The sequence below is a fragment of the Pinus tabuliformis genome, chromosome 9, assembly GCF_031772625.1.
Source record: "Pinus tabuliformis cultivar Carrire ecotype Pingquan chromosome 9, CPIR1, whole genome shotgun sequence".
NCBI lineage: Eukaryota > Viridiplantae > Streptophyta > Pinopsida > Pinales > Pinaceae > Pinus > Pinus tabuliformis.
The window spans coordinates 730376418-730394105 of NC_142307.1; the positions used below are offsets into that span (position 1 = coordinate 730376418).

At 38.1% G+C, this 17688-nt stretch overlaps 1 protein-coding gene across 1 annotated transcript in view; it reads right to left on the reverse strand.

Annotated features, from left to right (window-relative positions):
• Positions 1–17688, reverse strand: part of LOC149150784 (polycomb group protein EMF2B-like) — a 293618-nt gene that overhangs the window by 159566 nt on the left and 116364 nt on the right. Inside the window, exons 7-10 of the mRNA XM_089439288.1 lie at positions 2035–2174; positions 1349–1414; positions 1101–1222; positions 281–345 (exon numbers count right to left, since the gene is read on the reverse strand). Of these exons, the coding sequence (XP_089295414.1) occupies positions 281–345; positions 1101–1222; positions 1349–1414; positions 2035–2174 (393 nt within the window). The remainder of the gene's footprint in view (positions 1–280; positions 346–1100; positions 1223–1348; positions 1415–2034; positions 2175–17688) is intronic.

Sequence of the window (17688 nt, forward strand, 5' to 3'; positions counted from 1 at the left end):
CCTTTTAATCCAGTTGTTAGATTGCTATAACTCCCTTTGTTCCAAGGCATAATACATGACACATTTTTCATTAGAAAATTTCAAAATAAAAAGTAATCTTAGTCTTGTGATGAAACAAGAGGAGATATTCATACTTTAAGATTTTCTAAAGAATTGCAGTTTGAATTCTATGTCCTCACTGAACATTCAAAATTCCATATTCCCAAAAGCCCTTGAGAAATAGATTTGCAAGTAACTGGTAGGTATAGGAACAGTATAGATTATCAAAGGAGCACCTTACCTTCTGTCTTCTGCAATGTATTGTTATAATACTTATAATTGAAAATCACATTTCCAGCCCTCAATCTGAGAATACCATATAATTCCTGGGTTAGAATTTTCAATGAGGATTAACCAAGCATATATCTAAAAGCAAGAAGGCAAACGTTAAAACAGTTGAATAAAATATAATCCAAGTTATGAACATAATCCAAATTGACAGCTGCTGAACAATCATTAATTTATGAAAAACAAAAGATAAGCATTTAAGTTTGAAAAAATGTACATGGAAATACATTTGCAGAACACCTAAAGTAGTTAAATTTCTAATAATATACAACAAAACCAAAGAGGATAGATTTTGCATATGTGGTGAACATCAGGAAATTCAAAGGGAAGCGATCATTTAAAAATATCAAGCCCTAAGGTGCAAAGGATTGTGACATAGATCATAAAATGATGTAAAAAGGGCAATGCAAAATCGACCATACAAACAATGAGAAAGGTGCCATGTGTCCTAAAAGCCTAACCATATTTTTTTTAAATACTGACAAAGCTATCCCTGACTAGAATGTGATAGAAAGAAATTTAATAGACCAACCTCCAAAGCATTTCACATATGAAGAAATTGCTCCTAAAATTATTTTCCATTCCAATTTCTAATAAAATTGACTAAATATAAGCTCACAGATTTACACCTATTCATTCATGGAAAAACTTTCTACATTACAATTATATCAATGATACTTCCTCAACATTAGTTTGATGCATGAAAAGTATTGTTTCACCTTCTTAGAGGCATGCATTCAATATTGCAAAAGGGAAAAGAATTACAGATTTACCGAATAATGCGGGACAACAAAGATGAAGGAATGTCGTTGAAGGAATAAGAATTATATGAGGACTTCTCTCTTGGTCCCAACTCTTCAGCTGAGATTTCCACTCGTAACCGCATTGCCGAGGTCTTCAAAATGAAGACAATTCAAACAAGTGAAAAAGCATTGTAAAATTACAATTCAACAGGCATGTCCTCTGTGAAAAGATTGCTTAACAAATAGTTAAAACATAATAAAGAGTGCAATAAACTCACCAAATTAGTCAACTTATTGGGTGCCTTGAATACCAGATGGCGACTTCCATTATCCAAAAAAGCATGCTGCAATATACACAAGCTAAAGCCTCAATAATCTCAATATAACCACATAATAATGGTACAATTCACGTTCAGAAAAGCTAGAACTTCAAAGTTCAAAGTTTCAAACTGCAAAACATATAATAGCATTTAATATTCAAATAAAGCAAAATTAAAGTTTATCATGAAAAACATAATCAAAGCTGCTAAAATCACTATCCATCTATGATGCAAGGATGTGTTTGGGTGCAGGTGCAGGAACAATAAGGAAGAAAATGTTTTGAACTACAGGTGCAGGTATGGGTATACATACAATGGGGATAAAATTGGTTTTAACTGCAGACACGGTAGTACATCAATTTTCCTTTGTAAAGGATGAGGTCAACTAGGTTCCTTGCTACACTGGATGCCTAATAATTCTTCTAAAAATGAGAGGCATGCTGAGTATAAAACTGTAATATCATCATGCATTTTGAGTTAATAATGTGTTGACTAAATTCATTCATTGTTGGTAGAGAAAAGAACACAGTGCATTCCAGAAACTAGCTGAAAAACAGATTCCTCAAAATGTTTCCCAACTTAACTTTAAGAATCTTAGAATTCATATTACACTCCAAGATGATTCAGATTAAACAAATATATACCTCAAGGATGCTGCCATGTAATTCCACAGCAGAACGCATATCAGCTCTGTGCCCCAGTTTCAAAGGTAAAGACCTCTCCCAGGTACTACAAAGTGAACCCATATCCAATCTGCCCCACAGAACTTGCCCACTGTAGTTCACTGAGTAACAATAGAGTAAAAGCTTCAGATACAGAAAATTTGCAGAGCAAACATATTATTCTACCATATATTAAACCTTGCTGCTTAAAATAATTGTAGACTCGACCAAAAGATAACAAGTTAATTACTCCCTTGCCAAAACCTTCCAAAAATGTAAACCAAATGAAAATGGGAAATAAAAATAAAAAAGTGGTCATTCAAAACATGTTGATCAAAGCCATACACTTTTTCAAGAGGGTAAGGAAAATTTGTACACCCATAAATAAATAATAAAAGTGAAGAAATCAGATTTGCAAACAAACTCACAAAAAACGCAGTCTCATAACATCTCTTCTAAAGCTTTAGAATAGACAGCACTCCATATATTTATCAAGGTTTCTTACTACTCAGAAAAAGATATATGTTCAAAAATACAAACAGAAGCCTAAACTATTTTAGCAGTCAACATTTTTCATGTGCTATAATTTGTAGGTTGGTGGCTAGTCACAGACATTTACCAGCTAGTATGCAAGGCATAGGATGTACTGGTGCATAGCAAAGTGTGTCACAGAGCTGCTGAAAGGCTCATGCAGTGTCACGTTTGTTGCTCTTTGTGTCAGTCATCTTGAATATAAAGAGCAAGATTAAACTGCTAATTTGTATTTTTTGCTAGAAACCTGTGATTCAATTAAAGACAGTTAATTGTGCTAATGGGGCCCAGAAGGTTTCTGGAAGTTGTCATGGACAGATTTCAGAATTGTGATCATATTGATATGGTGTTCCAAGGCGTAAATCACAACAATCTGTATCATAACATCACATTCAACAGAATCAAGGACAAGCTCAATAGAAAGTGTAACACAGCACTTCCACAAAAGTAGGTGTTGCACTGGAAATTTGTCACGGTCCACTTAGCTCTCCCTCTCTGCCCACAATCATCCTAAATCTCTCCATATTTCACTACAATAATCCTAAATGTTCAGATTGGTAAAATTTAGTATAACACAAGAGAAAGCAAAAGAGACTGAAGAAGAATGAAGAAAGAAGGTTCAAAGTTCAAACTAACTTTGAAGTTTGAACCTTAGTGTTTTCCTGGAATACCCAAATGTAAGCTTTCTACTCCTTTTTGAAAAAAATATCATGGAGCAAAGAGTTACATCATGGAACTGGAAGAGTTGCAGCAATCTAACAACCAGATTACAGGGAAATTCCTGCCATGAGTAGCCCAGAAATGCTAACATAACCTGTGACCCAATAGGAAAGGTTTCAACTTTCAAGTTTCAACATCTTTAGTAAAAAGCTTAACTTGCTTTTAACAAATAAAGCTAATTCCTACCTAAAAATCCTCAATCCCCTTAAGCCAATGGGGGGGGGGGGGGGGGGTTCCTCATGATGAAAAGTAGCCTTACATGTGCATTTCCAAGTGTCCCCACGGAGATGGCCTTTCCCAAACAGCAGGCCAGTGAAAAAAGTGAAATTCATCTTGAAACCATGCCCAAAAGGTCTTTGCAGACAGCCATATCCAAAATGCATGCTTAACCATTTCATCCCTACAGCAAGCAAACGGCTGCTGTACTTGTAACACCAACATTTTCAAGCCTGTTTTTGACAGCCAAACCTCGGTGTAGCATAAGCTACCCCAATATTTTGCATTGGAACAAAGATTGAGATTTCCAAATAGACTGGCACCTCCTTATCCAACGTGATTTCAGATCCCTTACCCATTTCCATCTTTTGTTTAATAATGGAAAATGTTGGAGATGTACCTTTCAAGTTCTAAAAAATCAATGAATTTCATATCCTATTCAAAATTCAGCAGACTTAACAGTTTTCGAGAATTCAGGATCAAAGAGATTGTAGCATTTCATTAGATTATATCATGTATGAGGGCATGTGACTGGCATTTAATTAAGAGCACCAAGCCCTATACGTGCTCATGCACCCTAGTGTTGGTGGTGTTAATTGTTGAACTCCTTTGTCATGGCCTTAGCAAAAAATTACCTTTCAATCAAGTCAAAATCATTGATCAAACATGTTAAGCTTTTTCCACCATTTTTTAAGGCTTGGATTAGGTAGTTTCATCAAAATTGGGCAATGTTGACTAATATCCCTAGACAATTCAAGTAGAGGCAAAGGCAAGACAAGAAGAGAGGAGTCCAGATTCTAGATGGTTGATGCTCGAATAATTAATCATTGATGTACAATGGATGCCATATCTATCTCGATTTATGTACAAATATGCATGTTTTCATATCTTCTACAACTAATTTGGTATTTTGGATGTTTTTATTAATATAAATGCAAAAATATATATAAAAATATACAGTGTTCCACCAAGTTTCCAGAACGGGGATACGCACAAGGGAGACGTATATAAGCAACCCCAAATTTAGGGAGATTTTGGGGAAACAGGAGGACGTCAAAGTCATAAAATTTATAAAATTATAAAAAAATTAATATATACAAATAAAAAATAAAATCCCAACAATATGTCAAATCTAAGTTAGTAAATAATAATTCTTAATAATTATGAAATGTACATCTAAATATAATCATCATTTCATGTTAGACTATTATGAATCATAATTATCATCAATATAAAATTGTAAATCTAAAAGTAAATTACTTAATTGCATCCATCATTTGACATTATGCAATGTTCCATATAAATTCATCATTTGGCAATGGTCATTAATATTATGCAAGGTACAGCTAAATTAAATTAATCATTTGACAATTGAAATTACACAATCGAAAGTAAATTAATCATATGGCAATGACATTATGCTGAAGTCTAAAATAGCCATAGAATACTAAACTAAAAGTAAACATAGAAATCAGTGAAATACTAGTAAAATTCTCAAAAAATACTAAATAATAAATCACAACTCCAATCCAGTGGCTCCAAGTCACAAAAAGAAAATCGCAACTCCAATCCGACAACTCCAAATGTCTCAGGCCCCCGACTAATGGTAAATCTGAATCACAACAAATTGCAGATGGAAAATGTCGAGTAGTGGCAGTAGGAAAATCTCGAGCGGCAAGGTAAAATGTTGAGCGACAATAGAAGGAAAATGTCGAGCGACAAGGTAAAATCATAGGGTTAATGAGAAATGAATGAGAAATGTGAATGATTATGTTTTAAAGTTTTAATTTATCTTTTAGTTTTTATTTTCATTTTTTAAAATTATATTAAAATTTGCATTTTTTTATGTTTTTAATTGTTATTAGCAAAAAAAATTGGGGGCTTGAGGGAACGCTTTTCGTCACCAGGAAAAAGTCCCCCCCAGAGTTTCCCCGAGTTTCCCCAAAAAAGGGGATGTGGGGAAACGTTTCCCCAAGAGTTTCCCCGTCCCGAGAGCGTGGGGGAGCAAGGAAGCGCGTCCCCCACCCTGGGGGGTGCGTCCCCATGGAACACTAAAAAAATATGTATATATATGGTAGATGCTTCGCTTCCTATATTTTTGGGAAATGACGCTTCCGCGTATCCGCTTCCAAAAAATGTTCCCACTTTGTACAACATTAGTCTCTTGTCATTTCTCTTGGTTGTCTTCTGTTGCATATTGGATTTATTGTTCTATCTACAACTGCTCATTGCTATTGGCAGATTAAATTTGTTTGAAAGTGATTGCTAATTAAAGAAAGGATTGGACTAAGTGATTGTGTTAGCATAGAACAGTGGAAAATTAACAAAAGGAATTTAAAAACAATCAAGCAGCTATCTATGCATTGGGAACAACAAAAAAGGCTAAAGAACAAATAGGAATTATGAAGTGTGGTAGCATCAGTAAAGATTGTGAAAATTTCATCTATTGCAGCACTAGAAATTATTCTTCTAATTGTTAATTTAATTTAACAATATATTTGCCCACACAAACAACAAATAATTCTCTCACAAATAAACTATGGAAGAAAATAGCGCTGGAAACTGAGAAACTTCTAGCACACACAATAAAAATGACAATTGTTTTTGGACAAATGTCTTAGGAAAAACCCAACTTGGCAAAGTCGGTGCAGCAGATGACGGTTTTATTATTATGTAGTAGTGAAATTCGAGTACAATATATGGATGCCCAACTAGCAATCCAAACAGCAAGAAAATCTTGCCAAACTTATGTAAGGGAATTACCCTTCGTCCACAAACAACCCTAGCACAACTTCCCTTCAGAAAACTTGTCCTCTTGGACCCTCTGTGTCGACATCTACTTAGTGCTTGCTCAAGCCCTCTGTCTTCTAGCATCTAAACTATGTCTGATGAAGTTGTTATGTTTGTCTCTGCTGAGGAAATCGCTTCTCTGGCAATCTGGAACCTCTGTCCGGCCTCTAGAACTGAAAATGGTTTCTCCACTAGCTAAATCGAGTTGCTCTTCTAAAGCAACTACGCAGTCCTCTGCACTGCTTCACTAGGAATAACTTGGCCTCCTTGTTGTTGCCTCTCTGGATCTGGAAAAATTCCTCTAGACCGCTGTCTCTGCCCCTCACTGTCTCTGCTTCGATTTATGGCTCTCTGGCAACTGCTTCTGCTCTCTGGAAATCGATCCACCAAGAAAATCGAACTACTCAAGTGTATTCTCCATCACCACATCGATCCCTTCTTATATCTTCTTGTTGGGACTCCAACAACCAAGATTAAATCTTAATCGATGGCTCAGATCATTTTTGTGTGAGTTTCTAGACTATTCTTGCCTTGACTTAATTAATTTTGATTAATTAACCAGTTTTCCTAAGTTTAGACTTAGGAAACATTAAAAAAATAGGTTAATAATCTAATTAATTCATCTCTAGGTGAAATTTCCAAAAACGATTTTTGGGTTTTGTAGATCTCATGCATTCTAACCTCTCCACCAAATTTTGTTGCTAGAACACATCTTATGCTACAGAAACTAACACTCCCTCTTAGCAAGGATCGTGTTCTCTCTAGTGCTACACACCCTGCCACAACACCCTGTCTCTGTATCACCTCCTATCACGTTGTTGATGTATGGCTACTACTGCCCACCAACTATTGCGCAACTCTGATGCTACATCTGTGTTGTTGTTGACACTACCATACTGCTGCCAACTCTGCATCTGCATTGCAACTAACTCTCGTCTGTTGTTGTTGCAACTGCAACTGAGAAGCATCAAACTGAATCATTTGTGTTCAATATGATTCATCTGTCTCCCGAGTCTTTGACTACTAATAGCATATGTACTGTCACTAAAGACTTTGTGTTGCTGCCAACTTTGCACTAAGCCACCTGCTCTGATGTTAACACTGCACTGCACTTCTTAACATCAGACTGCCACTAGTCTGCAACTGTCACTCTGGTACTAACTGCATCAACAGCCATTGATCCATGATTCCATCCTGTTACTGAATACTATGGGTCCCCCATAGCCAGGTAATGATCCATGAGGTGTACTCAAGGACCCTGCCCATCTTTGTAGCTCTCTAGGGCTACAATACCAAATCACCCCGCCTCTCTCCTGGAGGTATATCTGTGAACATCACAAAATCTTCCTCCAACATGGAGGACAACCTATCTATCTCAGCATGTGTTGTCGCCTAGTCCTGCTTCTCCTGCTTGTCCTTCTTCTTGAGATGACATTGGGTACTGCAATGGCCAAACTTGCCACACCTGAAGCACTTGACCTTAGATAGGTCCTTCTTCTTCTTTCTTTTGTTCCCCCTGTCCCTGACTGGGACCCTTCGATACAAGGGCCACATTCTCCTCCTCCTTCACACTCTCCAATCCTCTAATGTTGCTTCTGCTGATGGAGCTCTTTAACAAAGCTCGCCTCAACTCTTCCTGTTGCAAATCAGCCCACATCCTGTCCCATCTTGGCAAAGTGTCCTCTGAGACTTACCAATCATGTCCCATCAACCCACACCTGCCAATCCTCTGAGACACTGTTTAGTGCCAATGCACTAGCTTTGATGGTTGAGGCGCTTACCCAACAGCTGCCAGTTGATCTCGAACCTCATGAATCCTGGTGAGCAAGGGATCTATGCCTTCTCCCTTCTACATCCTTATGCATCTCAGTTTTTCTTCAAGGAACATATTTCATTGCTCGAAAGTACCTTGATATAGCATGGAGAGAGCTACCCACATCTCTTTGGTTGTACGTTTATCTGCCAGATGTGAGACAATATGGTCTCAAACTCCATCCAAGATCAATCACTTCGCCCTTGCCATCTCCTTCCTGTATTCTTTCAGTTGATCCGCATCCTGGGGAACTGCCAACACATTATCTATGTAGGTTTTCAGGCCATATTCATCTAAAAGAAAGGACATCCTAGCCTTTCACATGACGTAGTTGGAAGATCCATCCAACCTATCCTGATCTCTAACCCTTGTTGTGGTGATCTCTGAATTTGTCGAAAGCTCCCTCTTTCCCTCTGCTTGGTTGTTGCTTTGCTACTTGGACTCCCTCTTGGAATGCGCAGATCTGCTAGCTGCTACTGTCATTTTGCCTAGAAAAATCGAACTTCTGAGACTCGAAGTTCCTTGAGAGATATTTTCCCTCTGTTGTGTGTGCTTTTCTCTTCCACCTGACGTTGATTCTGCTATTGCAAAACCCTTTGCATCCAACCAAGGAATCTACTCAGCAAAAATTTGAGCTATTACTTCTCCCTCTAACAAATGGAATCACTAACCCAGGCAACTCGACTTTATTGCTACCCTGCAATTGAAAATCGAATACTTGCCCCAGCAATTCGGCCTGCCCGTTTGAGCACTGCACTGCCTCTAAGAATTTCGTTCTGCTGCTCCCTCTGAGCAACGAAATTCTTTCCTTCACTATTGAGCTTCCTGACTGATCACTCACGCTCTGATACCATGTGAAAATTTCATCTTGTGCTGCAACTGGAAATTATTCTTCTAATTGTTAATTTAATTTAACAATTTATTTGCCCACACAAACAAGGAAAATTTCTCTACTACAATTTTCACAAATGAACTGCAAAAGAAAATAGCGTTGGAAACTAAGAAATTTCTAGCACACACACAATAAAAATCACGCAATTATTTTTGGACAAATATCCCAAGAAAAACTCAAACTGGGAAAAACAGTGCAATAAATGAGGGTTTTATTATTATGCAGAAATGAAATCTAAGTACATTCTATGGATGCCTAACTGGCAATCCAAACAGCAAGAAAATCTGGACAAAATTATGCAAGGGAATTACCCTTCTTCCACAAGCAACCCTAACACAACTTCCCTTCAGAAAATTCGTCCTCTTGGACCCTCTGTGTAATGCTTACGTAGGGCCTCTGATGTCTAGCCTCTAAACTGCCTCTAATGAAGTTGTTTTGCTTGTCACTGTTGAGAAAATTGCTTCTTCAGCACTCTGGAACTTTTGTCCAACCTCTGGAACTGAAAATGATTTCTCCTCTAACTAAATCAAGTTGCTCTTTTGAAGCAATTACGCATTCCTTTGTGTTGCTTCACTAGCAATAACTTGGCCACCTTGTTGTTGTCTCTCTGACTCTGGAAAACTTCCTCTGGATCACTGTCTCTACCCCTCACTGTCTCTGCTTCGATTTCTGGCTCTCCGACAACTGTTGCTGCTCTCTGGAAATCCTTCTGCCAAGGAAATCGCACTGCTCAAGTGTATTCTCCATCACCACATTGATCCCTTCTTATATCTTCCTGTTGGGACTCCAACGGCCAAGATTAAATATTAATTGATGGCTCAAATTATTTCTGGATCGATCTGGGTGAGTTTCTAGACTATTCTTACCTTGACTTAATTAACCAGTTTTCCTAAGTTTAGATTTAGGAAACTTTAAAAAAATAGGTTAATAATTTAATTAATTCATCTCTAGGTGGAATTTCCAGAAACAATTTCTGGGTTTTGGAGATCTCATGCATTCTAGCCTCTCCACCAAATTCCGTGGCTAGAACACATCTGATGCTACAGAAACTGTCAAAGATGTATCAACGAGAGCAAGTTAGCTTTCCAAATGGGAGGTGTAAAAATGAGATAAGATTACTGGAACAAAAGGGATGTAGTCAATTAGAAGCCAGGGAGGCAACATGGAGACTCGAAAGAAGAGCATTGTAGTAAAGCAATGGAACAATAAAACCATTTTTTGTTCACAAATATGCTCATCAACAAAAGAATGTCAAAACTATATGGAAAATACCAAGGATGGATGGATCTATGGCATACAAATTTGTGGAGATGCACATCTGGGTGTGGAGCATTTCCAAAAAAAAATTCACAAATATGCAAATCAACAAAAGAATGTCAAAACTACAAGGTGAATACCAAGGATGGATGGATCTATGGCATACAAATTTGTGGATATGCACATCTGAGTGTGGAGCATTTCCAAAACATTTATGAGGAAAAGTAAGCAACTATGGCCAAAGTGGTGAAAATGAAAACTTATTTTCCAATATTCAAAACTAAAGAATATAACTAGATGCTAGTGCGCGAGATCTCAAAGAATGAGCTTCAAATGGTCATCCACAATTCTAGAACGACACGACAGGGAATAGTTAGTTCGCCCATAGGATTCTTTCTAGGTTTCAAAGAAATAATTGGAGGGGACCTACTAAGAGAAATAAATGAATCCATAACATGTAGGAGAATATTATTTTCGCTTTCATAGCATTAATCCCAAAGTTAGATAACCCAAATTAATTTGACTTATAAAAACCTATTTATTTAGGTACTTATAGTTATGAGATCATTACAACAATAACTACAATAAGAATCAAGAGGTTGTTATCAAAATCTCTCTCTAGTGAGCAATTTGGCTTTTTATTTGGCAAGCAGACACATGAGCCAATTGGGTTAGCTCAAGAAGGACTATATGCAATAAAACTAAGAAACTCCTTTCTATGGTGATCAAATTGGATCTATCCCAAACTTATGATAGGTTAAGTTGGATGCATTTAAAGATAATGCAAGCACACCTGGGATTTGACACCCCAATACTCTATGAACTGGAATACATGTGTGAAGTATGTATCTTTTGCAATTTTAATAAATGTGTCAACCTCAAAGTTCTTTATGCCAGAGAGAGAGCTTAGGCATGAGTGCTCACTCTTGCCATAAAGAACTAAATATTCAAAAATCTACAGTACCTCTCTCTAGTTTAGACGATGATAAAGATGGATTTATAGCTCAACTATTTCAATATCAATAGAAAAAATTTCAAGAGGGGATTAAGTACTTAGAAATTTATCTCATGCCAAATGATTATGGTAAGAGAGATTGACATTGTCTTGTAGATAATGTTTAAAAGAGTTTTTATTTTGGTATAATCGATCACTTCCTCGAGGATGTAGACTCATTTTAGTCAAATTTGTCCAAGACTATGAAACCCGATTCGACCTTTACCCCCTACGTGTCCCGAGTAGGGCGAATCAAACACAATTCGGTGGTACATGTGTCCTCCAATCGAAACACGTGTCCCCTTGAACGACATTTCGCACGGACCATAAATGGCGTTTTTGGGCCATTTCACCTCACTATTGAGTGTCAATCTTGTTGTGAGTGTTTAGGAGCGAATAGCGAAGGATTTCGGAGAATTTTGGAAGTGATTCAACCCACAAATAAGTGCATTTTGTTTCTATTTTTTTGTATTATTACAGCAGTTTGCATGTGCATTTTTTTGACAAGTTTGTGCATTTCTTTTACAATTTTTTGCATTTTTTCTTTTTCTTTTTTACAGCATTCATGGCTCAATCAGTTGCAACAGGGAAGGGGCAAAGGAAGGGGAAGAATATCCCCATTGGAGATGCCCCTCATGTTCCAGTTTCATCAGGGTTTGCAAGTGTTCCCTCTATTGGAAGTGGGGCTGCAATAGTAGCTTCAAATGTTGAGGGCAGACAGCAGGCTCAAGATAACAAATATCCCTTATGGAAGTATATCACAAGAGAGCAAGGGCCAGGCAGCAAGTTGAAGGGAGGAGGCAATGTTGCTTGGAAATGCAACTATTGCAACAATCATTTCATGAGCAGATATTACCGTGTGAAATCTCATTTAGTGGCCTTACCAGGTTGTAGAATTATAGCATGTACACAAGTGTCTCTAGCTAAGAGGAAAGAAATGGAAAAAGAGGCCAATGTTGGTATGGCAAAGGTGGCAACAACATCTAAAAAAACCAAGAATGATGATCCCTTTCCATTCTTGAGGAAAAGCAACAACAAATTTCCATTTGAGAGTTTTGGTGGGGGACAAGTAGCAAAACGAAAGGCAGTGGCACTTGGTCCAATGGACAAGATTTTTCAGAAAGAGAAACGGGAAGAGATTGATCTCACCATTGCATTCTTTTTCTATCAAAACTTCATATCCTTTAATGTTGCATGCCCACTTTTATTTATTGAGATGTGCCGAACTCTAACTCAAGGGGCTCCATCAGGGAATGTGCCTCCTGGGTAAGAGAAGCTTCGAACCACATTGTTGACTAAGGCAGAGAAAGAGGTGGACAAAATGCTTGAGCCTATTAAATCAGCATGGCCAACATCTAGGGTTAGTATTATTTCTGATGGATGGACAGATCCAACACGCCACCGACTCATCAACTTCATGGTCTCTTCCTTGAATGGTCTAGTTTTCTTGAAATCAGTGGATGCACTTGGACAATACAAGGATGCACAATATATGGCTGAGTTGTTCATTAAATTTATGGAAGATTTACGTGTTGATTCTTGTGCGCAAATCATTACAGATAATGCACCTGTTTGCAAGGTTGTTGGCATGATTGTGGAAGCTAAATATCCACAAGTATTTCGAACATTTTGCATTGTTCATTCCCTAAATTTGTTGAAGAATCTAGGGCACGAGGTTAATGAGATTCTTCTTTTACGTGATAACTATTAATGTTTAACTTGTTAGCATATTCTTTAACATTAGTGTGTCTTGTTTAGATCATTAAATAGCTATCATAACAAAGAGACAAGAACACGATGTTTGAATTCTGCCAGGGCCAAAAACTCTCCCTCTTGGAGAGGAAACCCACACACAATTCTTCTTATAGAGATACCAATTGACAAACACCAACACCATGACCCTTGACTGACTGGGCCACTCCAAAACCAAGACACCAATCCTCTTCTTCATACTGTTGAGATCATCATCATTGCACCTTTTTCGAGATCATCACTTTGTCTGCACCACCGAGATCTTGATTGTTGTTGCATCTCGAGACAGAGTATCACTATAGGATTAGATCCTTTTCATAACAATGATCACCATGATCCCTCTTCTTCCTTTCATTGAGACTATGAATGTACTTTTCTTGCATTGAGATCATACTTATCAATGTCCAAAACTGTCATCTATGTGGAACTGCTACAGGACATGATGACCATCCAAGAAACACATGATTACTTTACTCGCTCGAAATTCTAAGTTACTACGCCACCCGAAAAGCTTCAAGTATCTTTCTTAACTATGTCTTCTTCCGAAACTTCAAAGGTATGCCGAGATCACTGTAATATGAGGAGGCCGAGATACTTCACTGTAATTGTCATCAAATCAACAGAGGTATCTTCTTCCTGTAATGTGGATCCATACGAAACGTTGCCCTGTATCAAACTTTTGAAATTCCTATACCCAAACAAATTGCTTTAGAGAGAAGTGCGAGTTTTTGTTCATCTTATTTGCAGTTACCCTAGGTGGGTATATATAATGGATATGCCTCCATAATGAGTCGACATAACCAAGTGATCTGTTGTGTCTCTTTTGCTAGCCAACATGAATTCAATTTAAATTATTTTCCTGGCCGACGTGACAGAGTTTTTCATTGTTCTGCTTGCTTGTCTTCAAGATGATTGTGCTAGTCTTGGAGGGCTGCTCTAGACACTAGGTAGCTTCATATACATTTACAAATATGCACAAGAAGAGCTCTTTAACATGGTTTTGACTCTTTGACTTTCCTAGACCTACGAAATGAGCAAGAAACTCATTCATATAATTTACAAAAATAATATTTCTTTTTCTTGACAAGTATAAAGATCAAAATTACTTTGAAAAATATTGGACCTAGTTACACTTTTCTTCAACATAATTTAACACTTAAATCCATTGCTTTTGATGTGCTTTGGATTGGAAGTATTATTGAGGATGAAAGGCATATTCGCAACTTTGTACAAAATCATACAAATGCCCTCATAATCTACAAGGAGTACACCAATCTATCATTGTTGAAGAATGCAGATACACGGTTTTCCTCTTCATTCATCATGTCGAAGAGGTTGAAAGAGGTCATCTCATGACCACTCTTGGGGCCATGGTTATCTCAGCATTTTGGTCTTTTTGGAGAAAGACAGATCAAGGAGCCTCAAAAAGAGTGAAGGACACAGTGTTCGATGATGCTTGGTGGGAGAGGGTAGATCTACTTATTAAGATCATGGACCCTATCATTTATTTGTTATGATTTGCAGATACAGACCAACCCATCTTAGGAGAGCCTTATGAGGGATGGGATTCCATGACCGAGTCTATGAGGAGCATTATTTTACAGAGTGAGTGTCCCGAGTATGAGACATCATCAGAGGTCTTCTTCACCACCATACAGGATATTCTTGTCAGCATATGGGACAAGAATTGCACACCTTTGCATTGTTTGGCTCACTCATTGAACCCAAAATACTACACCGATGAGTGGTTGAATGGTGGACATTCCCGCAAAATTCCCTCCTCACATGGATGGTGAAATTTCACAAGGGAGGAAAGATGCATTGAGGCAGATATTTCAAGATAGAGCATCCCTTGATGAGGTGGAGGTTGCCTTTGCAAAGTTTTCCACTAGCACTGGTCAATTCACAAGATATGATGTGATTAGAGACAAGGGGGCTAAGAAGCCCTATTCGTGGTGGGCAACTCATGGGGCAACAAGCCCTCCTCTACAGCAGTTAGCCATGAGGCTCATCTCTCAGGTGACTTCATTTTCTTGTTGTGAGAAGAATTGGAGCACAAATGAGAATTTGTATAGTGTTAAGAAGAGCAGGCTCGAGCAGTCCAGGGCATAGACAGTGTTGTATGTGCACACCAACCTTCATCTTATTTACAGGCAGAGGAATGAGTGATTGAAAGGAAAGACAAAGATGTGGGATGTCTTTCCTGATGATATGGGTTTGGATAGCAGTGTTGATTTGGCATTGGCCAAATTGGATCTTAATGAGCCAGTGCTAGAGACTGTCATTTTTTATGATGGTGATATTGTAGAGGGGTCATCCTCCACACCAGCAGATGCAGAGATGACATTGGATATAAAGGAGGAGCATGCAGCAGAGGAGAGCAGTGGTGACCATGATGATGACAATGATGTTGATTTTGATGATGATGATTGATGACTCATGAGCTACCTACTGCCTTGAGGCTTGTAGTTGTTTTGTATTTTCTATTTCTATTAGCCATTGGCATTGCTACTACCTATGTAACACAATTTGATTTTGATGACCTAATGAGAAAACTGCAATATCTTATCTTTCTCCTATTGCAACATTGATAAATATGTAACAATTGTATTTGTATGCATAATGTTACTTTGTAAAACTTACATCTAGATGAAGATCTATGCTTGAGTCAATGAATTTGTATCGTGAATGAGAATTTGTGTAAGAAATATCTATTTCTTAATATATATATATATATATATATATAACGTGTCCTGTTCCAGGGGGTCAACATGCACGTGTCGGACACTTGAATCTTCGTGTCCTTCATGTCCTGCCTCCCCGTGTCAAGTGACTTAGGTCCTAGAGGACATATGCCTATCTATCACTTGTCAATGTTTGTTCCACAAGGAATTCTGGAAAAGATTAGACAATTAAGTTATACATTTTTATGGTCTGATCCTAAGGATAAGAAAGAAATTAGGCTAGCAAAACAATTACACTCCCAAAAGATATGGGAGGAACAGGACCAAAGTGTTGATTTATGATAGCATTGAATGTGCTCTAAGCCTCAAACTTTGCAGGGAGGCCAAGACACATGTATTCTAGAATACCCAAAATTGTTTTGGGAAATTCCACCCAGGGCCAGTTTTATTAAAATAATTAATTATTTTTAATGGGTGCCTAAGTCCAAACTTAGGAAATTAAAATAATTAAAGGGTATTAATTAAACTAGGGGTGAAACTTCTAGAAGAAGACGAGAATCAAGTCCAAATGATCTGAGCCGTTGATTAGAATCTAATCTAGGTTGTTGATTACTCAACAGGAGGATTATAAGAAGAGGCTTGATGGGCATTTGGAAAATACATCAGAGATAGATCAAGAGATTGAATTTCTCAGAGAGGGCGGCGCAGCAGTTGCTAGAGAAGCGATAGAGGAGATTTCTTGCAGTGAGGGGTAGGGATAGTTCCAGAAGAAGATTTCTGGATAAGGGAATACATCGCAGAGGAGGCAAAGAGAGAACCAGAAGAGGTGAAACAGAGGCCACGTTGGGCAACGTAGAGCCACGCAGAGGCAGCACAGAGCCTCAGAGGGAATCCGCAAATTTGCTGGAGAATCGATTTCCAGAGCCAGAAATCGAGGTGTGTGACCGGAAGGGCAAAAGTTGAAGTCTCAAAGGTAAATTGATTAGTCGAGACGAGTGACGCAGTTCCCAAAAGTAGTGACACAGAGCAGCGCAGTGATTGCGCAAAAATTGCACAAAGGCAGCGTGGGGTTGGCCATTCAATTGTTGGGTCAGTCTTGGATCATCAGTGATAGTGTGAGGTATATCTCACTCATCTCTCTGTCAAACAGATTTTCTGTATTGGATAGCCAACAAGGCATCCAAAGATTGTATTCAGAAAACTACTGCTTAATAATACAAACCCTTAGTTGTTGCACCAGTTTTCCCGCATTGGGTTTTTCTGGGGACATTTGTCCAAAAATAATGGTGTCACTTGTTTTGTGTATTTCTTTCTTGCTCAGTTCTTGTTTCCACATATAAAATTTAAGTAGTGAAGGCTATAGTTGTATTTACTTCAATATTTACAGTAGAACACAGTAAATAACTTGCATGGATTAACAAGTAGAAGAAGTAACATCAGTTTGTTGCAGTAGTGATTTGGGGTTTCTCGGATTTTCACATGGTATCAAAGCACAGGTTAAGCAAGAAAGCAAACAGAAAGAGCCAACGTTGAAGAGAAAGAGGGAGATCGAAGCGTTGCGTAGGCAGCAAATTGAATTCCTAGAGGGATTACGCAGTCTAGGCTAGGAAGGCAAACTTTTTAGGAAGTTCTCTCTTTGAGTGAGTCGACAGAGAGAGATTTCCAGATCGAAGTTTGCTAGTATCAGAGGGAGCAATGCATAGTAGTTTTCTAGTAAGACGCAGTTTTCTGCAGCAGTTGCTAGGGCAGAAAAACGTCATAAGAAGGAAGGAGACACTTTTGAGGGAATTTCTTCCTCGGAGAATTCCTAGCCAAGGAATTCAATTTATCTATTGCTGAATAGCAATGGAGAGGAGCAAATCTACTAACTCCAGCAGGGACTGCATAGGCCAACCTAGTGTTGCGCAGAGGAGAGAGGAGGCAATTCAACATTTTCACTGGCAGAGATGGCAACTAATGGGTTGAGAGATCAGGATCGGTTGGATGG